The following is a 24,830-nucleotide window of genomic DNA, read 5'->3' as shown; positions in this document are numbered from 1 at the left end:
AAAGGTTTGCAAAAAACAAAACCGGATAAGTGATACTCTCCTGTTGTAGTAAGAGTACTTTTTATTTTTTTAACCTGGCTGTTTACTCCTGCTCCTTTCCGCTTCCAGTTTAATTGGAATCAGGCTTCATTCACAATTACCCAGAGATTTATCCTCCGACCTGAACGCCAGACGAGCGCGCGCACAAGGATCTAACACCCAAGTACAGCCTCTAGTCTAGTGCAACCCAAAATAAAACTTCCTGCCTCCCAGCCCCAAGGTCGCCCTAACAACCGCCCGCCAATAGGACGCCGCTTTGAACGGGAGGCGGGCGCGCGAGGGGCGGCCCGGACCAATGGTGCCAGCCCTTGCTGCGGAGTCCCGGAAGGGAGGACTGTCTCTGCTGGCTGAGGCCTGGCCGGCGGCGGGGCAGGGCGTGCGCGAGGCGGAAAGTTTGTCGTGGAAGTTCATGCCGTAGTCCTCCACCGCAGGAGAGGGGTGGTGGGGTTTTTTTTTCCTTTCCTATTGCTTGCCAACGAGGGCGTGTGAGTCCCGGAGATGGGAGGGAGCGGCAGTACCCGGCGGGTCTCTTTTGAGGCGGATGAGAACGATAATATCACGGTGGTGAAGGGCATCAGGGTGAGTGAGAGCTTGACAGCCCGGGTGCGCGCGCCAGGAGGCTGCCTAGGGCACGCAGAGCGATAGGCCGCAGCTCGCCTCAATAACGGGAAGGTCACGGGAACGTAACCCGCCCCCTCCGTGTGTTAAAATATTCGGATTGATGCAGCAGATGGGGAAAACTGCACTACAACTTCTTCAGGCAGAAATCGCACATCACCCATAGATCTGACTTACTCTGGGCACATTTTAATATGTGAGATCCTATTACAGTGTTCCAAAGGAGTGGAGAGAAGCCAGTAATCAGGCTGTCTCAGTACTAAGGGTGAAGGGCTGCTCCTCTGATGGAAGTGGGCTTGGCGGTTGGCCGTGGTAAAAGATATGGGGCTGTGCCAGCAGGGATATTAAAACCTGTTAGATCAGAATAAATTAATTCTCTGTTTGCATGCTGATCCAAACCTGCGTATGCATTCTGTTAAACTTGCCTTACATTAAAATGTACACCACAGTGTTTACTCCTGCATGAGCGCTTGGTATTTAATGTTAATCTGTTTAATTATAACCGATTAAAGAAGAATTACCCAGTAGCTGTGAAGCTTAGGCAAACTGTGCTATTGTAGAAATTAAATGATTCCATTTTAAAGGATCAGGAGTAGCAAATGTATTAGTTCAGTTGGCAGTTAAAACAACCATTATTTTTCATGTCTTCATTCAGATTTTTACACAAGAAAAGATAGGTGTTTATAGTTTTCAAAAGCCCCTCCTAATGACTCTCAATTATATTAGACTTAGTTTTTGTGTACTTGCCAGGTTCTTATGGCCTGGATTGGCCACTGTTGGAAACAGTATGCCGGGCTTGATGGACCCTTGGTCTGACCCAGTATGGCATGTGGATAAAGGTGAACCTGTAGATGTAGTGTACTTGGATTTTCAGAAGGCATTTGACAAAGTTCCTCTTGAGAGGCTTCTAGGAAAAATAAAAAGTCATGGGATAGGTGGCGATGTCCTTTCGTGGATTACAAACTGGCTAAAAGACAGGAAACAGAGAGTAGGATTAAATGGACAATTTTCTCAGTGGAAGGGTGTGGGCAGTGGAGTGCCTCAGGGATCTATATTGAGACCCTTACTTTTCAATATATTTATAAATGATCTGGAAAGAAATACGACAAGTGAGGCAATCAAATTTGCAGATGATACAAAATTGTTCAGAGTAGTTAAATCACAAGCAGGAAGACCTTGTGAGACTGGAAAATTGGGCATCAAAATGGCAGATGAAATTTAATGTGGACAAGTGCAAGGTGATGCATATAGGGAAAAATAACCCATGCTATAGTTACACAATGTTAGGTTCCATCTCAGAAAGAAAGAAAAAATCTGGAGAAAAACGCCATCCTCAGCAACACAAGCGGCATACAAAACTCTACTTACTACTTACAGAACTGCCATCCTTGAAACGAAAAGGGATTTCTTCTCTAAAATAATTAATCACTTTTTCTTTGATTCAAAAGCCCTATTCTCGTATGTCTCTACTCTCACCAAGCCATCCCCCCCTCTCATCCCAGATGATGCAGCACTCGACAAAGCTATTGAACTTTCAATCTACTTTAAGAAAAAAATCTTAGACCTTACCGCCACTCTCTCTTATCCTTCTACTTCTCATCCTCCCCTCACCATCACTCCTCCACAACTAAACTCATCACTTGAAACATTTGAACCTACATCAACGTTGGAAATTGAAAACATCATTAAAAAGCTGAAACCAGCAATGCACCCTATTGACCCAATTCCAACCAATCTACTATTTAACATCCCAAACTCCATCTTTAAACCTATCTCGGACATCATTAACCTTTCTTTAACCCAAGGTCTAGTGCCAGACCAACTAAAGTTTGCCATTCTCAAACCTATATTAAAAAAACTGAATCTGTCCCCTTCGGATCCAGCTCATTTCCGTCCAATAGCCAACCTACCAATGATTGCAAAAATCATGGAAAAAGTGGTTAACAAACAGCTGAGTATCTTGAGGATCATCATATCCTTTTCCCATCTCAACACGGATTTAGGAAATCATTTAGCACAGAAACTCTACTCCTATCCCTCGCTGACAACATCCTTATCAACATGGAAAAAGGTCAAAAGCACTTACTAGCACTACTTGATCTATCTTCAGCCTTTGATACGGTCAACCATTCTACTCTACTGGAACGATTAGCAGAAATAGGCATCAAGGGAGTAGCTCTAAGCTGGTTTAAGTCATTCCTGTCCAATAGATTCTATAAAGTCAAGATTAACAATAAAGTATCTCCAGCCGTCAGCTCCAACATGGGTGTTCCCCAGGGATCCTCCCTCTCACCCACACTATTTAACATTTATTTACTCCCACTTTGCCGCCTGCTTACCAAGCTAAATCTCTCACATTACTTTTATGCAGATGACATTCAAATAATCATTCCAATCACCGATTCCATTCAAAATACTTTAAATCACTTGAACAACTATCTGCAAATAATCAACAATCTACTCTCCTCTCTCAACCTTGTGTTGAATTCCAACAAGACTGAAATCCTCATTATTTCTCAAGACGACCTGAACTCACCCCAACCAACCTTCACTACGATAAAACCCTCACCTTTTGTCAGAGATCTTGGGGTCATCCTTGACAATCAGTTCAACCTTAAGAAATTCGTTAACACCACCACTAAAGATTGCTTTTTTAAACTTCAAGTACTCAGAAACCTCAAGCCACTTCTACACTTCAAAGACTTCAGACTTGTGTTGCAAGCAATCATCTTGACAAAACTAGACTACTGCAACTCTCTGCTTCTTGGTCTTCCAGCCATCGTTTTAAAACCACTTCAGATGGTGCAGAACTCTGCAGCTAGGCTTCTCACCAATACCAAAAGGAGGGAACACATCTCCCCCACTCTTCAAAACCTACACTGGCTTCCAGTCAAATCCAGGATATTATTCAAGGTACTCTCGATTATCCATAAAGTTATCCACAACCTCACTTTCCTCAACACCTCCACTCTACTAAAACCTCATACCTCCTCTAAACCTATTAGGAGTGCCTACCAAGACAACCCTATTCGCCCCCCAAGCCAAAACTTCTATCAGAAAATGCGCCTTCTCAACAGCTGGCCCACACCACTGGAATGCGCTTCCACACGAACTGAGACAACAATCCTGCCCGACTGTCTTCAAAAAGAGACTAAAAAATGGCTATTTAGCCAAGCCTTTCAGGACATTTAACTTATCTTCCATACAACATTGCTCTCTACTAGCTTTTTCTTCAGCCTATCCCTCTCACCCACCCCTCCCTCTACCTCTTGCCCCCTCCTCTATCCTCATCAGTCCCTTTATTTAACCTTACTTCCATCCCTTTAAGATGAGTATTTCAATTCCTCTGATGAGCTTTTTATCAGAAATGTATAAATAATTTCCATTGATCTTAAAATGCAATGATCAGATCAGAATGTTACTTTTCTTTTTCCTGTTAAAACTGTTGAATTCGCTAACTTGTTTACTGTATCGCTATAAGGCGAAGTTGAAGTTAAATGTAAACCGGTATGGTTTGTATCTCTACAAGAATATCGGTATAGAAAAAATAAAAATAAATAAATAAATAAATATTAGGTGCTACTACCCAAGAAAGAGATCTAGGCGTCATAGTGGATAACACATGGAAATCGTCGGTTCAGTGTGCTGTGGCAGTCAAAAAAGGAAACAGAATGTTGGGAATTATTAGAAAGGGAATGGTGAATAAAACGGAAAATGGCATAATGCCTCTGTATCGCTCCATGGTGAGATTGCACCTTGAATACTGTGTACAATTCTGGTCTTTTTATTATTTACTATCTTGTTCTATGTATAACGCTAAGGCGTATGTTACTATGTTCTCTGTACACCGATGTGATATCTTGATAAGCGGCGGTATATAAAAACCAATAAATAAATAAAATAAATAAATAAATAAAGGGAATGGAACAGCTCCCCTATGAGGAAAGACTAAAGAGGTTAGGACTTTTCAGCTTGGAGAAGAGACGGCTGAGGGGGGATATGATAGAGGTGTTTTAAAATCATGAGAGGTCTAGAACGGGTAGATGTGAATCGGTTTTTTACTCTTTTGGATAATAGAAAGACTAGGGGGCACTCCATGAAGTTAGCATGTGGCACATTTAAAACTAATCGGAGAAAGTTCTTTTTTACTCAACGCACAATTAAACTCTGGAATTTGTTGCCAGAGGATGTGGTTAGTGCAGTTAGTATAGCTGTGTTTAAAAAAAGATTGGATAAGTTCTTGGAGGAGAAGTCCATTACCTGCTATTAATTAAGTTGACTTAGTTAATAACCACTGCTATTACTAGCAACGGTAACATGGAATAGACTTAGTTTTTGGGTACTTGCCAGGTTCTTATGGGCTGGATTGGCCACTGTTGGAAACAGGATGCTGGGCTTGATGGACCCTTGTTCTGACCCAGTATGGCATGTTCTTTTCTTCTTATTTTCTTAAGGCATTATTGTGCTGGTCTCGTCCATTACATATCATTTTGATATGTAATGTATGAATGTACCATGAATAGCCAAATGGAGTTTTCAAAACATGTTGACACTGCAGATATAGGACATTGTGGTCTGTTTGAAAGAAAAGTAAACCTGAAGAAAAAGAAGGCCTAGGATTTTTTTTTTTGGCTCTGCAGTTTCCTTCTGCTGCTTTGGCCTTTCAGCTCAGTTGGAACTCTCATCTATTTTGCTATGTTGCTGTGAACCTCCATTCTCAACTACCTGGATTTTTTCCTTCTTATATTATATCCAACAATAGATTTATTCCTCCAGCTGCCTTTAGGCATGTGAAAAGCTGGTTGTCCTTTCTCCTCCTCCCCTTCCCCCCCCCCAGGTGTCATATATGATGGATCTGGGGTGTGGTAATCCAAAAGAGCTGTATGTGATGGGGGGTGAAGGGCTATTGTGCATGGAGCAAGAGAGGGACCTTGGGGTGATAGTGTCTAGTGATCTGAAGATGGTGAAACAATCTGACATGGTGATAGCAAAAGCCAGAAGAATACTGGGCTACATTGAGAGAGAAATAACCAATAAGAACAAAAAGTTGATAATCCCCTTGTACAGGTCTCTGGTGAGGCCTCATCTGGAGTACTGTGTTCAGTTCTGGAGACCATATCTCAAAAGGGACAGAGACAGGATGGAGGAGATCCAGAGAAGGGCGACCAAATTGGTGGGTGGTCTCCATCAAATGACTTGTGAGGAGAGGTTGAAGGACCTAAATATGTATACCCTGGAAGAGAGGAGGTGCAGGGGGAGATTTGATATAGATCTTCAGATACCTGAACTGTTTTAATGATGCACAATCAATGACAAACCATTTCCATTGGAAAGAAATCAGTAGAACTAGGGGTCATAAAATGAAACTCCAGGGATGACGACTCAGAAGCAATGTCAGGAAATATTTCTTCACAGAGAGGGTGGTGGATGCCTGGAATGCCCTTCCAGAAGAGGTGGTGAAAACATAAACAGTAAAAGATTTCAAAGGGGCATGGGATAAACACTGTGGATCTCTTAAGGCTAGAGGATGGGAATGAGGAAAAGAGTACATGAGGAGGAGGGAGGCTAAACTTGCTTGTGTGACAGTTACTACCCTTAACCAATAAGCCTGATATTTTTCATGCAACTCCAACATTGCTGTCTGCTTCAGTGGCAAGAGGTAACAGGGAATTGGAGTCAACGGCAACCAACAAGGGCCCTAACTATAAAGATGATTTGTATGGTGCAGTAGTTAACTACCATAAAATTGCTGGGCAGACTCCTTTTCGGCCATCATATCTATGTTTCTATATGTTTCTTTGATGTGACACAAGATAAGATGATTATAGTGGCCATCTGGCCAGTTGTTCAGATAAGACTGCACCATTGCTGATGATGTGAAACAAGTGATTCACAAGGGCAAGGGTGGCTGTCTATAAGCACTTGCCTACGCTGCCTGTTGGTAAATCCACTCTTGGTTACATATCCCCTCTAACTCACTTAGTTCAGTCATTGCAGTGATGATTCTCGGCTGGGCGCCATGCTCAAGAACTCCCTCTGGAAGCCTGCAGTTGTGGGAACTAAATCTGGAAAATAGGTGTCACCATTGTGCGATGGCTGGAAGTCACACTGCAGTATTCCCAGCCCTGGCTAACCCAGGCAGCAGAAGACCTGACTGGGGAATTGAACCCAAGGCCTCCTCAGTGCACATCACTGCCCCTGAGGTACTGGCATGGCCTGAAGCTTAGGAATTTGACTAAAAAAGCCGATAGTAGAGCCAAAAAAAGGTGTGGAAATTTTGTTTAATCAACATAATGCTGTTCTCAAGAGCCTGCTGGAAATTAAACACTGTGCTTGGATTAGCTTTATTTTGCCTAGATGAATTTAATTTTTATTCTTCTTTCTCTTACTAGCTGTCAGATAATGTGATTAACCGTATGAAGGAGCCCAGTGCACCTGTACAAAGACCACAGCCGCCACCATCTCATCAAGAATCTGCATCTCAAAACCGTGCTTCATCTGTGGGCCTTGCAGGTATTTCCAAACTTCCCCTTCTGCATCACCTGTGTCAGTGAATGTGTGATCTGATCAGATAGTAAGAGGTTTGACCAGGGAGACTGACAAAATCATGCCCATATTCAAGGCGCACGCCATGCCTGAATATTTAGTAATACAGTCTGGTGAACAGCACGTTTTCATTGGAAAAGAGGATTTGTCCATTTGTCATTTAAAAAAAAATGTATACAAGAAATAATTCCTGTGGATTTAATTAAAATGGCATGAGAAATTCGTAACTGGGTGAGACCAAAGGTCCAGGTAGGTTAACATCTTGCCTTCATTAGTGGCAAGCGCAGGTACATAGTGGCATGTTTAGTAGATGAGGCATTTGCAGTGTTGTTCATCCACTGTCATATCTGTTCTTCCTGTGTGTAGCTGTTCTGATTTAGGAATGCATTGAATTCAGCTTATTATTTGTTCCATTAAATAGCCTGTGATGGTTTCTGTTCCACAGCTGAGGATGGGTATGGCTCTTTACAGCTGTGGTGCATCCACAAATAAATGCAGGTTAATAGAACGGAACTAGCCCTTCCTGCTGAGTCCTAGCAATACTCTAAAACTATAAACAAATATCTATTGCTGGGTGACATACTAATTTAACACCGTCTGCTTTACATCAGCAATAAGGAAAGGCATCATAATGTTAAAAAATGTGAGGTTTCAGTAAAAGGATGTTAAAGGTAATAGAATGCAAAGATTCTTTTTTTCAAAACATTCTCTTTTCTATTATACTAACCCTGACAGTATGTCTTTAAAGTAGATTGAAAGTGAAAATTGACATACCCAGTCCAGTAACATTCATTCTATGGCATCTTGCTAACTTGCCAGGGGTGAGATAAATTTGTTGACTTAATTTGACAGAAAATAAGAACTAAAGTAGAATGTAAGTCATAAAGTCTCTGTAATGGGGTCTGGCTCTGTGGCTCAGGCAATGTGGCATAAGGGTTCCAGGCTCAGATCTCCCATCCAGTGGGCAAGTTGAGCTTGAACACATTTAAGCCCAGGGAGGAAGGGACGATGGCTGCCATTAGAGTAGCAACCCCTACTGTTGTATAGTTGACTTTTTGGAGATATACTAACATTGAGGGTGAGCCTCAGAAGAGGCATCTTCCTAACCCTGGGGCTGGTAAGGGGACCCTGGCCAGGTGCGACCATCTGGGGAGGAGTGACATTGGCAGAGACCTCTAGGGGTAATAGGGGAAAGACAAAAAAAAAAGGACTAGGGGACACTCCATGAAGTTAGCAAGTAGCACATTTAAAACTAATCTAAGAAAATTCTTTTTCACTCAATGCACAATTAAGCTCTGGAATTTGTTGCCAGAGGATGTGGTTAGTGCAGTTAACGTAGCTGGGTTTAAAAAAGGTTTGGATAAGTTTTTGGAGGAGAAGTCAATTACCTGCTATTATTACCTGCGACTCGAACCCTGCCATAAGAAATTTAAGCAAAACCTCAAAACATGGCTGTTCGAACAAGCTTACACTCAATGATCCTCTCCTCTTCTGAAATGCCGATTACTTTTACTGTTCTCCCTGAATCATTGCTACACGCCGATTTTCTCCTTCTCACTGCTAACTTTGACTTTATTGGTCTATGAACTACCATTTATTATTAGACTTGCCATTAACTAGGGAATTTTATCACCATTGGTTTATTGTATTTGTTTTTATTTTGTTGTTATTTTGATATATATCATGTCCACGTTATTTCAATATGTCTGTAAAGCCTGTTGCTGAATTATTGTTTATTGTAAACCGAGGTGATGTTTTTAACGTGCCGCGGTATATAAAAAAAAAAAATCACTAAATAAATAAATAAATAAATAATCAAGTTTACTTAGGGAATAGCCACTGCTATTACTGGCATCAGTAGCATGGGATCTACTTAATGTTTGGGTTCTTGCCAGGTACTTATGGCCTGGATTGGCCACTGTTGGAAACAGGATGCTGGGCTTGATGGACCCTTGGTCTGACCCAGTATAGCAATGTCTTATATTCTTATGTGCTTACTGTTCATAGATATAATTTATGACTTTAGGACTGTTTCAAGGTTTTTATGTTCAGCCATATTAGGAGGGCAGATTCTGAAAACCATTTCTACAGGTAAATGGGTTATTTGGAAGTTGCCATTCTGTATGTAGATAGCATGCGGGTTATTCCATAACATGGGTGCTTTTATCTGCATTCCAGTGATGGGCTAAAGTTGGGTGCAAAAGCAGTGCACCTAGTTTTAGAATTCTAAAAGTACGTGCATTCTTTTAATTGGAAAAAGTGCCTGCAGAAAAAGGAGGTCCAGACCTCTGCAAGTCCTTTTCCTTAGGCAAGTTTCAAAGTATACATGTGCTTTCACTTTGGAAATTGGTACAAAGTCCACAGGTGCTTTGCAACAGTGTGGACAGCATGAAAATTGTCCTCTAAATGTATTTATCAAAACTAAATGACTGTAAATTGTTAGAAATGTAAATTTGGGATTTCCTATTGCTAAGGCAGTATCTTTTTTAATGACTAAAAATGACACCAGGCGAGTGGCACCTTGTAGACTAACCAGTTTATTGAGGTGTGAGCTTTCTATGACAGAACTGGGCTCTGTCCTCGAAAGCTCAGGCCTCAATACATTGGACAGAAGTGGGCTCTGTCCTCAAAAGCTCAGGCCTCAATACATTGGACAGAAGTGGGCTCTGTCCTCGAAAGCTCAGGCCTCAATACATTGGACAGAAGTGGGCTCTGTCCTCGAAAGCTCAGGCCTCAATACATTGGACAGAAGTGGGCTCTGTCCTCGAAAGCTCAGGCCTCAGTACATTGGACAGAAGTGGGCTCTGTCCTCGAAAGCTCAGGCCTCAGTACATTGGACAGAAGTGGGCTCTGTCCTCGAAAGCTCAGGCCTCAATACATTGGACAGAAGTGGGCTCTGTCCTCGAAAGCTCAGGCCTCAGTACATTGGACAGAAGTGGGCTCTGTCCTCGAAAGCTCAGGCCTCAGTACATTGGACAGAAGTGGGCTCTGTCCTCAAAAGCTCAGGCCTCAATACATTGGTTAGTCTATAGGGTGCCATTTGCCTTGTGTCATTTTTGCTACACCAGACTAACATTGTTATCCCTCTGAAAATGTTAACGGATAGTAATTAGTAGTACTATTTTAAACACTTTCTGTTTCAGTATATAATATTCTTACTGTTATCGGTGGCTGTAAAAGAACAGTTTAATGCACATCAGCCTTTCACTATTGCTAAATGCGATGATTTATTTCGGAAATCTAAGAGCCTCTTAATAATAAGCTGTCTGGCTTGCCAGTTCATGACATAGTCTCATCCCTTGTAATTCAAGGGTTTTATTCTTTAGTTTTTCAGATTGGCATTTTACACTGATTACTGTTAAGCAGCAATTCAGCATAGTAGTAATTCATTTCTTTGGGCTACATTGCACTTGCACCTAGATGTGTACTGTGTTCATTGGAGCAAGTTTAAAAAATGAATTAACATAATTTTGAGCCTTATATACTTTGTATAATGGAATTTGTATTAATTGTTATAGAACTAAAGAGAAGTTATAGCATCTGAAGAAAACTGAGAGAGAAATTACAGCACTGAAATAAATGAAATTCTTTGCCAAGAGTCATTTGTCATTTTGGATCTTTGGCAGCGGGTGAGGGGAGAGAGAGAGAATCTCACTTATGTACTGAGGGAGCTTTATTGTAAGGCTGAGTGCCAGGGAGTGCTGATTGCAGTTTGTTAAGGGGGCAGAAGGTGGGGCAAGGGGATCCCACGGTGAGGGTGTGAAGTTGGAACATGTCATTCATCGAAAGACCTGTTCTCTGCTTTATTTCCCCAAGGTTAACCCCCTTCCTCTACCCTGCAGGTTGCCTGGAGGGGAGGAATTGGAGCAGAACACCTCTGCGGTTCTGCCTCTTAGGTCCGAAAGAAGTGGGGGAACTCTGTTCCAGGCTGTTTCCACCACAACTTAAACCCTGATTATAAGGCATAACTGTAGCAGTGAGGCACAAGAATGTCAGAAGCCTTTAGATCTCTCAGATGATTTGCATTTGCAACATGTACAAGACTCTCTTGTTTTACCAGGCATGCCTTTAGAAGATAGCTAAGGAAGGGGCCTCTTGAAAGAGAAAAGTAGCAATTTAGCACCCCAAAAGAGGTAAGAGCACCACATTAGACAGTGTCTGGAAGACCATGTGAGGAGAGATTAGAAAGGAGAACCTGATGAAGAGAGCACTTTGCTGTGTGCAATTGGCTAAACAAGTGAAGAACAGTAGTCTCGGTGGATTGAGAATGCTGCAATCCAGTTTGGAAAGAGTCAGTGTCTGTAGCAGTGAGAAGAAAGTCCAGTGTTTGAGTATAAACAGTGTCTTTCAGGATTTTATAGAGGAAAGGGAGAATAGAAATAAGATGATAGTTGGAGACTGAGTCAAGGTTGAGAGAAGTTGTTTTTTTAGATTAGAACAAACCGGAGCTTGGGGATTGTACCAGTGAGAAAAGCTGAATAGGGACAGAATAAATGGGAGAAATGACTCGATAGGAAAGGAAGTAGAATTGGGATTAGAAGAGAGGATGAGTCTGTAAAATAGCATGAGCAATCAGGCTTTTCAAACACTTTATTTACAGTGCTTACAACTTCAAGTTAAAAGATTAACAATCTTCTCACTAGAAGCAGGCCAGCTACGTTAAACGGGCTGCCTTTCCCTTTTTACAGTTAGGACAGGTTATATTACAGGAGCTGCCTTCTCCTGGAGTCCCAGGGGCTGCACTCTTAATCCTGCTCCCAGGGACTCCAGGAGAAGGCAACATAATCATAACGCTCTCCTCTTACTCTCCAGTCTGCCTTGATTCTCTTTTTAACTCCGCGTGCCTTCTGTTCTTTTGCTTTATATAATCACCCTCGTTTTATAGTTTTATTTGATAGTATATTGTTTTAACTTTTACAAAGATACTATTTATGTTCTGTTAGTATTTTATTTTAAATGTAATGTATGTATGTTTTTATTTTCCATGTTTTTTTACAAATTTATGTAAACCATTGTGATGTCCTCGAGCGACGGTATATAAAAATAATGAAATTAAATAAATAGCGATACCTGGTTATCTTATACATTTTAACGTGCACCAGGCCAGATGCCTGGTACATTGTTGGTTAAGGAGGGTTTTCAGGGGCACTCCGTCAGAGTTAAGGAAGAGATTAGGGAAGTATATGACCGCAGCATTAGCAACAGAAACAGTGAAGTGCAGACTGGGATAGATGAGATAATTGGTTCAAGAATGTAGAACAATAAGTGAGAGGATGGAGTAGGAGCATCAGGTGGAAGGAAGAGTGAGCTAAAGATAGGAAAGTGCTAGTGAGGATTATTATCAGAAGAGCAGGTGAGAGATTGAACTACTCTCAATCTAGCTGAATTAATGGAGGAGCTGAAAACTAAGTAGACTGCCAATGGGAAAACTAGTTTTCTTCCACTGAGATTCAGCTTTATATAGCTGGTAGTGTGAGAGACAGAGAGAGAAGTTTAGTCATGATGCCAGTTGGGTTGTCAAAGGATGAGGCCAGTACTGAGTTAAGGACAGAAAGGATGGAGTTAGAATTGAGAGATCAGTAGGTGGTTAAATAAAAAAAAAAAAAAAGATAGGATAAAGTGAAGAGAGAGCTGAGGATGTCCTGAGGAGACAAGACTAAGATGGGCATTAGGAGGGATAGCGGGAGAAATTGAAAAAGATGATTGAATGGTCAAAATTGGGCAAAACGGTAGAAAGTGCAAACGTGTGATCTTCTGCAGTATGGGTTGGGCTGGGGTGGGGGATATTAAGAGAAGAGGAGTACGGAAACTTGTCTAAATCAAAGGAATTGATGTAGGAAGCCGGGGAGGGATAGAGAAATGAGGAGACTGTCAGTCATTGTGTTATAGCCACTAATGTGACTAGCAGGAAGCATGTGTGAGAGAGAGACCAACCAGAGGCACTATAACATTTATCATAACCCTGGTATATAAGAGAGTGCAAGATTAGACCCTCCTGTAAGCCAACGCCATACAGAACCATCTTTCCATGCCTAGCTACCGAAATGAACAGGCGCGCTCTCACTCAGTGAAGAAAGCAGGAGTGCTGGAGTCTGGGCAGTAGCTGGTTGCTGTTGGGGCTGCTTTTTCACACACACTATTGTACTCCTGCGCTGTGTCCCAGGATGGCTTTTTCCTCTTATCTTTCCAATAGCAGTCTAGTTTCTTTGATCCGTTGTTTGGCTGAGCTGTTTCGATTGAATAAGAGCATGTGGTTTATAGATCACAAAAACCAGGGAAGGAGAGCTGAGGATAATGGAACTTGAAGTACGGTATGTGGGGTTACAAAGATCATTAAAGGAGATGAATGAGAGAACCAGGCAGAAGTGGAAATTGGAATCAACCTACCCCCTTGGCAAGAGACGTGTTATAAGATTTTATTTTATTTATTTAACACTTTTTCTATACCGACCTTCATGGTAGGAACCATATCAGGTCGGTTTACATCGAAAAGGGGAAACTATAACAGAAACCATAGTTACAACGGAAGGACAAAGTTACATTCAACAGGGTTAGTAAACTTGGAAGCAAAGACTGCTAGAAAGAAAGGTCTAAAGGAACATAGTGATTAGGATAATAACAACAGTTAAAGCGACGGAGTAGGGTAAGATTATTCGGATATGCTAAATGATTTCTCTGTTTGTCTCGGATGAAAAATATTTGCCCATTAGGATTTGCATTACAGCTTTATACCTTATGTGGCATTTGTCTTTAGAGTATGGATTGCTCAGTCACAAAGCTGCATTGGAACTCATAGGTTCCAGGTTCCTAAAACTCAACTGGGTCATTGATAGCCACCATCTAGTAAAGGCTACCTAGCTGGTCAGATATTCGGGCAGCAGCCTTATTAGGTTTGGTAGCTGTTTAGATTATTATAAAACTGGATATTGTTTTAAGGATAGGAAGTTTTGTATGCTTAACTACCCAGCATGGTAGAGAGCCAGTGAGGCGTATGAGAAAAACTGACTTGGATACGGAGTGATATTCTACAAGTGGTCAAACAGCTGCAATTGAGATGTATCTATAAGTAGTGTGGATCAGAATAACTGGGCCAACTGGTCTTTATCTGCCGTCATCTAATATGCTACTATGTGTACAGACAAAGGAGCGCAATAGGAGTTGCAGAGTCATTGTGAAGGAAAGAATATTTCACACAATGAGACGTTATCAGTATTATACAAGAATAAGAATAGCAGTGTTCCTTTCACTCTTACTCTAAATAATAGAGTTGATTGAGGAAGTTTATTTTCAGCATTGGTGCTGTGAATCTGCTTTATAGAGACAGATATATGCAGTTTTTATATACTTAAAATGCTAGTACAGTGAAAACGTTCAGTAAAATATAAATAGTTTTAAATGGGAGGACTCGTCACCTTCTTTTCTAAGTTGTAAATAGTGAATAGCAAAATCTGCCAGACTGGGGGGAGCATCACATTTTTTTCAAGTTATATTTTTCAGACCTGCAGTTGGCCTTTATACACGTTTGCCTGACAGAGTAGCGTTCTCCTGGGCAGAGGCACGCTCCCGAGCGTACAGGGTGTGAGGGAGTCCCAGGTCCTACTTAGGTGCTTGAGCAAGGGATGAGGGAAAATATAAGCAGTTGCATAGCAAATAGCCTCTGCCATCCAAAGTGCATCCCTATTTTAAACAGAAACAATTCAAATGCTGCTGTTTCCCCAGAACCAGATCCTGAAAAAGTGTGCCCCCTTCTCCCCCGAGTCAGGATGATATGGGAAATCCTTAGCTGTAAAGCTGGGATCATTTGCTGTCTTTGGAGCAGTTCTTGTTGAAGGTTGCCACGGTTGGTTTACGGAAACTGCCATCTTCCTGAACGCCCTATGCAGTTGATTGGAAGAAAATAAAATGTGCTAGGCTGCCGTATACCTTTCTTACTGAGCCCCCTAGATTTCTCAGAGCCCTGGTTTTCCCATGCAGTAGAAGTCTTCCTCCTCCTCAGCATGAATATCGCTGACGGATTGCCAGAAGGACAGTGCCCTGTGAGACCAGGATCATTCTCACAGCTTTATGGGACAGTTTCTCCCTTAAGGTCTATGGAGAAATCATAATGCGAAGCTTCTGCCCCCCTCTCCCCCAATCCCATTCACTTCCCTTCTAGTTTCAAACCACCAGCAGGTGGCTTTTCACAACAGTGCATTTTCCTCCCAGTCCTGCTTTTGTGCTCCCTGGATCCTCCTTAACCTCTGCTTTTAGAATAAAGGAAAAGGAGGATTCAGGTAGGGGAAGCTTCCCTTGTGTTTGTAGAGTTGCAAAGTCCCCTGCATTACAGTAAGATGCCCGGATGCTTATTTTCTTCGCTGATCATTTAGAAATGGGAGTGATTAGAGACACTGGCTGGCTGACGGTTGGATCCTTTTCTGTTATCACTCTAGTTGGTGCTCATATTATTCAATTCAGTCTTGATTAATCAATTATACAGGAAGTCGAAAACAAAGCAATTGTGTGCCTTTGTGATATAGGTGATTAGTACTGAAATAATAGATTTTTTTTTCCTTTATCTCGAAACATCTTGGTAGATATCAGTGCAACGTGTATTGGAATTTATCCCAGACGCCAAGATAAGTTGACATTTTGATGCTCAGCGAGAAGCTTATCGTAAACATCATTCCAGGGCTTTGTATCAGGACTGGTCTTAGATGGGGATAGGGCTCAGCACTACTTCAGAGACAAAAGTACACTAGTGCAGGGGTTCCCAACCTTTTGGGGAGCATGGACTCCTTTTCAGCCTCCAAAAATGTCACTGACCCCCACGTGCATCTTTAATTTTTACATACAGTCAAATGCCCTATGGAAAACCGATTAATGTAATAACATGCATTCTGGAATTATTTGTTTGTTTTAAATACTTTTATTGAACAGTTATAACAGACAAAGTACTCAGCTGACACTTGTTCCTGGAGTCAACCAAGTAACAATTACAGAGAATCAGATTTTTCATTGTTATGTCAATGTAACCTCCCATCCCCCTACGACAATCAACAATACTTTCTAGAGTCACCTTGCGAATCGTTAATACCTAAATGTTGAGAATAAGGCTGCGGGATCGGTGAGATAACGACACTATATATGGACTCCAGATCTGTAGGGATTTTTTCTTGTCCCGAGGAGCGTGATGAAGTATTTTCCACCTGCATCATAGTGTGAAACTCATTTTGCCATTGCCAATATGGGGGAGCGTTAGAGGATTTCCAGGAAGTCAAAATTAGCCATTTTAATCAAGCCTTTTGACTTAAAAGTCTGTTACCTGTACCGTGCATCTTAATGTCAGCGAAATTAGCCTGGAATTATTTGTAATGTACACAATTTAATATTGCTTGCTGCCGCCTCTGGTTGTGTGAAGCCGCAGCAGCTGTTGAAGGTGATGGTGGCAGCATTCGTCCCCTCCTCCTTTTGGTGCAGCTTCGTACTCTTCAACGTGGCAATCGGCTGCTCTCTATGCCAGTTTGGCTTCTTGGGGCTGCAGTCTTCCCCTTGGCATGGGATTAGGTCACAGGAGAATGAGGTGAGGCCAACCTGCTCTAATTCTCAGCAGTAGCACTTTGGTTGCCTCCCTTCTGGTAGAGGACCCCCTGTGATGTTCTCACGGACCCCAGGTTGGGAACCACTGCTCTAGTGCTTTTCTGGGGATGCTTAAAGGGAAACATGCCCTTGATATCCTGCTGGAGATTGATTCAGGACAGTATTGGAGGGCTATGCTGGCACATTGGATAAGTACCGTCTGTGACGAGAGCGTGCCTCTTTACACTGTCCAGGAGCACTGGTTTAATACCTGCTTAGGGGGCAGATGATCTTCTGATGCCATGCTAGTCTGTTGGGTTAGTACCAGGTCCAAAGGAAGTGTGCCCTTTAATACCACGTTCGTGTTGGTGCAATAATAACGTAAGAGAATGAGAGTGACTTTTTCCTCTCCACCCAGTGCTACTGCTTGCAGCACTTCGTTTAAGGAACTGAGTGTGGAAATTATGATTATTGTGTGGGATTGCCAAAAGCAAGAACAAAATATCTTTCATCAAATGAAAGTCACTGTTTTTTTGAAGTAGTTCCCCCATGGCAGAAAACTGTTGTGTTGTTTTACCATATCACTCGAGTCACAAAATTAAAAGTCCAAAGGTTTTTGGACTTTTCCCTTTTTTTGGTGTTTGTGACAAAATTGTTTGAAAAATCAGGCCCATTCTGTTTGCAGAGATGAAACTGTAAAAAAAAAAAAAAAGTGCAGAAGGCAGTTTAACAGTTAAAACAAAATTGACTGCATAGTGTTTAGTAGAAATCAGTGTTTAAGTGCTTTGAAAAATCACAAGTGACATTTATTGTAGTCCCTTAATGAAGTAACTCATACCAAGATACTGCTGCTGCTCATCTTCCAGTAAGTGCACGGTGAGGCTGATGCATGTGCATGGGTCAACAAGTTACCAGGTGCCAAAGTGACATTGACTGGAGGTCACAGTTGCATGGATTTAACGGCTCAGAAACAGCTAGTCAATTTATTTGTGACAGTTCCACATCTGTAAACCCGAACTAAAAGATTAGCAGGCTTTTTTTATGGAGGAGGCCACTGTTGCTTGATGTTTTCTGCTGCCCTAATTACTTTTGTCACATCGTAATTACTTTTACATACAGCAGATTTTTCCAATGATAAATCCAATCTGCAGTATGTTTCTTTTGGCAGTGAAATCTTTATGTAAAAGCAAACAGGTCATTGAGAGGGGGGTGAGGAGAAGACTCGTTGCTGTTCTTGTGTTAACCTTCTCTTAGATCAGGAATTGAGCTGTTTATCTTTCTAGTTGCAGAGCACATTCCCTATCACTCTTGATATTTTTCTGATGCTTCTCACAAAGTTTGGAGGGTTTTATTTGTAACTTAAACTTTAGTCATTGTAAAGCTACACATCCACAGCAGGTACATACATTGCATAGGGAAAAAGTTTACAATTGAGATACATATATCTTACAGGTATCTACTAATGGTACTAATGGGTTTTAGTCTACTTTCCGAAGGAAGTGAAGGCTTATGAGATTGCTGTGTTTGGGTCCCCCTGGTAACTCTTTTGTTTGGTGTCCTATACACATACGTTTTGAAGACATGAGGACTGTGACAGGAGTGGATTTTTTTTTTTGATGTGGACTGTGCATGTGTGTGTCCTGGTAAATAGTCTGCTTTAGTTCTGGGTGGAACTTCTTGTTAACGGTAATAACCATGTCACAGCAAACGCCATGAAAAAAACTCAGCAAATATAGGGAAGGTTGGTGAAACAGAAAAATAAATGGAGCAAGAACTGTAGGATCTTGTTTGGTATTTGGGCTTTAGAAGAAACGTTTGACTAGCTGATATCCATATTGATGATATTGGAACTAAGTGCCCAAGTTACAGTATCGCAATAAATTGAAGATATTGCGATACTGTATCTTGAGCACTTAGTCCCAGTATCATCCATATATATTGTAAAGTATATTTTGGCAGCCCTAAGAATAAGGAATTACTGTAATCCAGATTTGAAAAAAGCAATATCTGTAATACCATATGTCATAGAACCTTTTTTTCTGCAGCTAGTAAATGTGTGATGAGTGTCTCTTAAAGAGTAAACTTGATAGAAGTCAGTGTGTTTCATCATGTATCTTCAATGTGACCAATGAATGTTTTCTAGAATATCTGGATCTTTGAGCAAAATCATTTGTCTGTCCTTGTGAAAATCTGTTTTGAAAAAGTCAAATAATTAAAATGGTGAGAGAAACCATTTATACAAGACTTTTAAAGAAATGTACCTTAATTTGTACACAGTGCTTTCAGTGGCTCTGTGTCATTGCTCTAGTAGTATGTCTCACCCTGTGTTTTTCCCCCAGGGTTTCGTACTCTCAAAGAATATTGTGTTATCGCTGACTGAGATAGAGTTATAGATGCACAATATTCACCCTGTGCTGGAGTACAAATGAGACCGTGATCAGCTTTGCTGCAGTGCCCCTAATGTCGTTTGACACAGTGAAGTGTCTACCTTACAGAACTTAATATATTTCAGACTCTTTAGCTTCCTGGAAAGTAATTTGGAAATTGAGGAAGGTTGGGTCCTAATAAACTCTCCTGAGATGTTCCCATTTTGGGGCTCAGGCTGAGTTGGGGCTCAGGGGTTAGTGCATTGTCCCAGTTTTCTAGGGTGAACACAAGAAATGGATTAGTATGTTTATCTCAGGGTCTAGCAGCCTTAAGAGGAATCCATGAAAATGTATTTATTGGAATCTGCTCAGTTTGGGGCGGATTTTCAGACTCCGCGAATAGGCCTACTTTTGTTTGCGCTCCAGGCGCAAACAAAAGTACGCTGGATTTTAGTAGATACGCGCGGAGCCGCGCGTATCTGCTAAAAACCTGGATCGGCGCGCGCAAGGCTATCGATTTTGTATAGCCGGTGCGCGCCGAGCCGCGCAGCCTACCCCCGTTCCCTCCAAGGCCGCTCCGAAATCGGAGCGGCCTTGGAGGGAATCCTCTAACGCCCTCCCCTCACCTTCCCCTCCCTTCCTCTACCTAACCCACCCGCCCGGCCCTGTCTACACCGCCCCCTTACCTTTCTCCGGGGATTTACGTCTCCCGGAGGGAGAAGTAAATCCCCGCGCGCGAGCGGGCCGCGACCTGGGGGCGGGTACGGAGGGCGCGGCCACGCCCCCGGACCGCCCCAGGCCGTAGCCACGCCCCCGTACCCATCCCCAAAACGCTGCCGACACGCCCCCGAAACGCCGCGACGACTGGGCCTGCCCCCCGACTCGCCCCCGACACGCCTCCCTCGGAGAACCCCGGGACTTACGCGAGTCCCGGGGCTCTGCGCGCGCCGGTAGGCCTATGTAAAATAGGCTCACCGGCGCGCAGGGCCCTGCTCGCCTAAATCCGCCCGGTTTTGGGCGGATTTAGGCGAGCAGGGCTCTGAAAATCCGCCCCTTTATGCACAGTACTTGTATTCTTTAAGATGAAAGCATTCGGTTATGGACATGTGGAGTCATTAGACCTTCCTGATTATAGATCAAAAGAAGACATTTTTGAATGTTCTGGGGAATCTCTCCAGACCAGAAAGACTTGGCATAGGGGTAGATTTTATAAATTTACACGCTCGCGTACTTTTGTTCGTGCACCAGGCGCGAACAAAAGTACGCTGGATTATATAAGATACGCGCGTATCTTATAAAATCCGGGGTCGGTGCGAGCAGGGGGTGCACATTTGTGCAACCTGAGCGCGCCGAGGTCGGCGCGTGCCGAAGCCGGCGCGCGCTGCCTGTTCCCTCCGAGGCCGCTCCGAAATCAGAGCGGCCTTGGAGGGAACTTTCCTTCCACCTCCCCTCACCTTCCCCTCCCTAACCCCCCCCTACCTTTGTTGGCAGATTTACGCCTGCCGAAAGAAGGTGTAAATCTGCGCGTGCCAGCGGGCTGCTGGCGCGCAATCACCTGACCCAGGGGCTGGCCCGCCCTGAACCGCCCCCTGACCTGGACACGCCCCCTCCCGCTCCTTTTACGAAGCCCTGGGACTTACGTGCATCCCGGGGCTATAGGTGCGCCGGCGCGCGAGTGCCCTGCGAGCGTAAATCTGGCCGGATTTACATGTGCAGGGCTTTTAAAATCCGGCCCATAGTGTGCAATTTTGGTTGCCCCATATAAAAAAAGATACAGCGGAAGTAAAGATAAAGAGAAGGGCAACTAAAATGATAGAAGGGATAGAACTGTTCCCCTGTGAGGTGAGACTAAACAGATTAAAGATCTTAAGCCTGAGAGGAGATATGATAGAGGTCTCCAAAACCACGAGTAGAGTGGAACAGGGAACAATGATTTACTCTTTCAAATAGTAATAGGACTAGATGATGCTTCATGAAGCTAATAGGTAGTATATTTAAAACAAATCTGAAAGAGTATTTTTTCATGCAGTGTACAGTTGTGAGGCCCTGATGGATAGCTCTTGCCTCCTACCAGCAGAGGGCCGCTGTAGGCCCCTTGGACTATCTGTTCATTTCTCCCAGCTCTCTGGCCTAAACCTCTTCCTGGTGGCCATATTATTCTTATTTGGATACAGTTGTATTCCATGCTTTACAGGTTGCCTTTGCCAGAGCTTGGCCTTCGATTCAGTCCTATGTTTGGACCTCTACTTGGTCCTACTTCATGGTCCTGTATTTCGTGTTCCTGTTTACTCCTATATTGCTTCATGTATCCAGTGTTCCTCTTTGATCCTAGATTGCTTCGTGTATCCCAGTTCTCCCTTAGTGGGCCTGCCCTGCTTCTGTGCTTGCCTTCATGTCTTCAGTTTGCATTCTGTTTGCCTTTGTGTGTGCCTAGTATTTCCTACTTTCCTGTCCATGTCCTGCCAGCCACCAACACTTGAGGGCTCAGTCCAAGGGGAATGTGGCTGATGAGGGAGAAGATGTCTGTCTCTGTCCTGTTTGTTCACTGCCCGCTCTTGGCTTTGGGGGTCACACCTCTGGCTGATTATGCTGTCACAACAATTAAACTATGGAATTTGTTATCAGAATATGCATAGTAACATAATAAATGACAGAAGATAAAGACCAAAAGGCCCATCTAATCTACCCAGCAGTGATTTTATGTGCATTTATCCAAAGTAGATTAAATTCCCACATGGAACCCAACCCCCAGTCCCATTGTGTCCCCTTTAGAGTTGCAACCGACTGAGAAGAGATCCAGGAAGCACAGCGCAATGAAATCATTGGTACCTGGGCTGCAGCCGTCACTCAGTCAGTGAAAGCTTGGTAGTTCCTGCATTACCATTATGTGGTGAAAGCAGTTGTTGTAGCTGATTTCAAAAAGGGATAGGTCAGGTTCCAGGAGAGAAAAATCCATAAACTACTATTAGTCGTGTAGACTTGGGAAAACTGTTGCTTACCCCTGGTTATGAGCAAGAAGGATTGGATCTAGACTTGGGGATTGCATTGGGTACTTGTGATCTGAATTGGCCACTGTCGTAGACAGGATGTTGAGCTTGATGGATCTTTGGTCTCACCCAGCGTGGAGTTTCTAATGTTCTGTGAAGAAATCACTTATGTCTAAAGAGTGTTCATTAGAAGAGCTTGAAAAAAATCTAGATTAATCTGGGAAGAATGTTCATTTGTGAAGTGAACAGGCAATAATGCTTCATTTTGGCAATTGTTCAATTGTGAAAAAATGTTGTGGGGGAATTAGCATGAAAAGAGAAATTAGGTTGTTGGCAAACTTAATTCCCCAATGAGTAGGGCGGTTGCAGCCTTCGTCTCCTTAGGAGTAGTGAAATGAAGATGAACAAACAAGTTGTAGGCAGTATCTTTTATTTACTGGGCTAAATGCATTGTCGCTGTCTTTTTGAGCACTATATTCTACCATGTTATTCAAAAACATCAAAGAAGACGAGGATAAAATGTCAGACGTTAACAAAGAAATAAGAATACCACTCAGACACCAAAGTAGCAAAAGGTGGCCCTGTTTTTGCTCTTGCTAGAATAGTGTCCACTTGGTCCCTTTAGGAGCTCAGTCGGGCGTGAGTGAGTGGGTAAGTTGTCCTGACCACTTCTGAAAAGAGGGTTCCGGAGTGGAGAGTTCTTGCCTCTTGTTATTTGGATTTACATGTTATTGCATCTGCTATTTTCAGTTGTTGTATTTTATGTTTTCTTATTGTATTGATGTATACGTTACTGTAAGTCGCACTGGGTCCTTTTTTAGAAGAGAGTGACACGTAAATTAAAACATAAAATGACTGTTTTCTCTCAACACAAATTAAGTCTTTCAAAGCCACGTCAAATGCATCAAATAATTGAAAAGTACCAATTGCTATTATCTGCTGGGATGGGGTAAAATATAAACATATATATAAAAAGCATACTACAGACAAAACTGTCCACATATGGTAACAGACGTGAACACTTTCCTTTCAACAAAGTAACACTGTTGGTTTTTTTTTTTTACTGCCTTATAAATTGTCAGCAAATAGGTATTCATAGTTCTGGGTGTTTGAGAAGCTTTTTTTCTTTTTCCCTAGGAAATCATGCTAGACAGATTTAAACAAACTGCCCTTTTCAGGAAGAATAAAGATGTGAAGACCTATCCATTATCTTTAATAGGTGACATCTAAGGGAAAATAAATGGAGAGAAGTTTGAAGAAGAGTGAATTTAAACACTAGTACATCTGCCATTAAGTCCCTTTTTCTGTTTGCATTTATATATTTGGCAGCAATAAAGATGCATAAAAAATTCAGCTTGTCCCGTTAAACAGGAATTTGACAGCCCCGCTTCACGTTTTTTTTCCTTTGGCCTGAAGCGGTGCCAGTGATTGACACGGGGGGATGCCCATCTCTCTTGATTTAATTTTCAACACAGGAAAAAAAAAAAGTGAGAGAAAAGCAAGTAGATATGATGAACTAATGGAAGCGGTGGGCTGCAGAGAACAAGATTCTCCAGTAAGTAGACTGGCTGCTGTTAGTCCACTTGAATACACACGGATAAAGGTTAACAAAAAAACAAAAGAAAGTAAGGTGATACCTTTTTATTGGACTAACAATACATTTTTTGGTCTAGGCTTTTGGGAGCTATTCCTCCTTTCCTCAGTTCAGAAAAGGATGAGCAGAAGATGGCCTTCCAGCAACTGCTTAATCTGAAGCCAAAATGAATAAAAAGCCAGAAAAAGAAAATGTAACGTACTCCTGCAATGCACTGTGCTACAGGCTATGCCAGCACATATTGCAGGAGTCCGTATTCGCCCACTTGGGAAAAACAGATGGGGTCCTACTCATGCTCCTCTTTCTCCAGTGCAGGGCTTCCCAAACCTGTCCTGGGGACCCCACAGCCAGTCGGGTTTTCAGGATATCCGCAATGAATATGCATGAGATACGTTTGCATACCACGGAGACTCGGAATATGCAAATTAATCTCGTGCATATTCATTGCGGATATCCTGAAAACCCGGCTGTGGGGTCCCCAGGACAGGTTTGGGAAGCCCAGCTCTAGTGTATATTACTCAGTGCAGAAAATGTGAAGAAGCTGAGCCAGGCCAGACGTTAAATTTGGCTCACACACAATCAAACACTACAGAGAGGACCAAAACCAGACCACTGCAACAAGGACCTCATGACCAGGCTGACTAAAGGAAAACTGAAAACAGTTGAGGAATGTTAGACTTTTGAAATGAAAATGATCAGAGACTTTGAAGCTGACAAAAAAAGGACAGACTTAATTTCTTAACCCATTCTGATCCAATAAAATTCTACTGTCCGTCACCTTGCTATCCCCCTCAACTACCCTTCTCCTTCACATTTATCTTCTCAAATACTGCTTATGTGTCATCTTTTTTGTTAACCTTTTATTTCCGAAGATTCTGAAGCTCCGTTTCTGGACCCTCACATCTGTAACTGGGGTCACATTTTAAATTTATTTAAGAATTTTATATACAGTCGTTCCAAAATCGGTCACAACGGTTTACAATAACAGATATCAGCTTATGGTTGTTGGGTCAACACATTTTACATCACTCAATACTTATTGCTCAGTTTAACATAGTCTAATGTTCCGACAACTATGTTATTGGCATACTGGAGTTTTTCGTTAGTTCGTATGCATTTGTAAAG

At 42.4% G+C, this 24,830-nt stretch overlaps 1 protein-coding gene across 1 annotated transcript in view; it reads left to right on the top strand.

Moving 5' to 3' along the window:
* Positions 1–354: 354 nt before the first annotated feature.
* Positions 355–24,830, top strand: part of CHCHD3 (coiled-coil-helix-coiled-coil-helix domain containing 3) — a 522,566-nt gene continuing 498,090 nt past the window's right edge. Inside the window, exons 1-2 of the mRNA XM_029615341.1 lie at positions 355–618; positions 7,050–7,170. Of these exons, the coding sequence (XP_029471201.1) occupies positions 538–618; positions 7,050–7,170 (202 nt within the window). The 5' untranslated portion in view covers positions 355–537. The remainder of the gene's footprint in view (positions 619–7,049; positions 7,171–24,830) is intronic.

This window comes from Rhinatrema bivittatum, chromosome 9, assembly GCF_901001135.1.
Source record: "Rhinatrema bivittatum chromosome 9, aRhiBiv1.1, whole genome shotgun sequence".
Lineage (NCBI taxonomy): Eukaryota > Metazoa > Chordata > Amphibia > Gymnophiona > Rhinatrematidae > Rhinatrema > Rhinatrema bivittatum.
The sequence above is the reverse complement of the archived record's forward strand: the minus strand, read 5'-3'. Positions and strand labels throughout refer to the sequence as shown.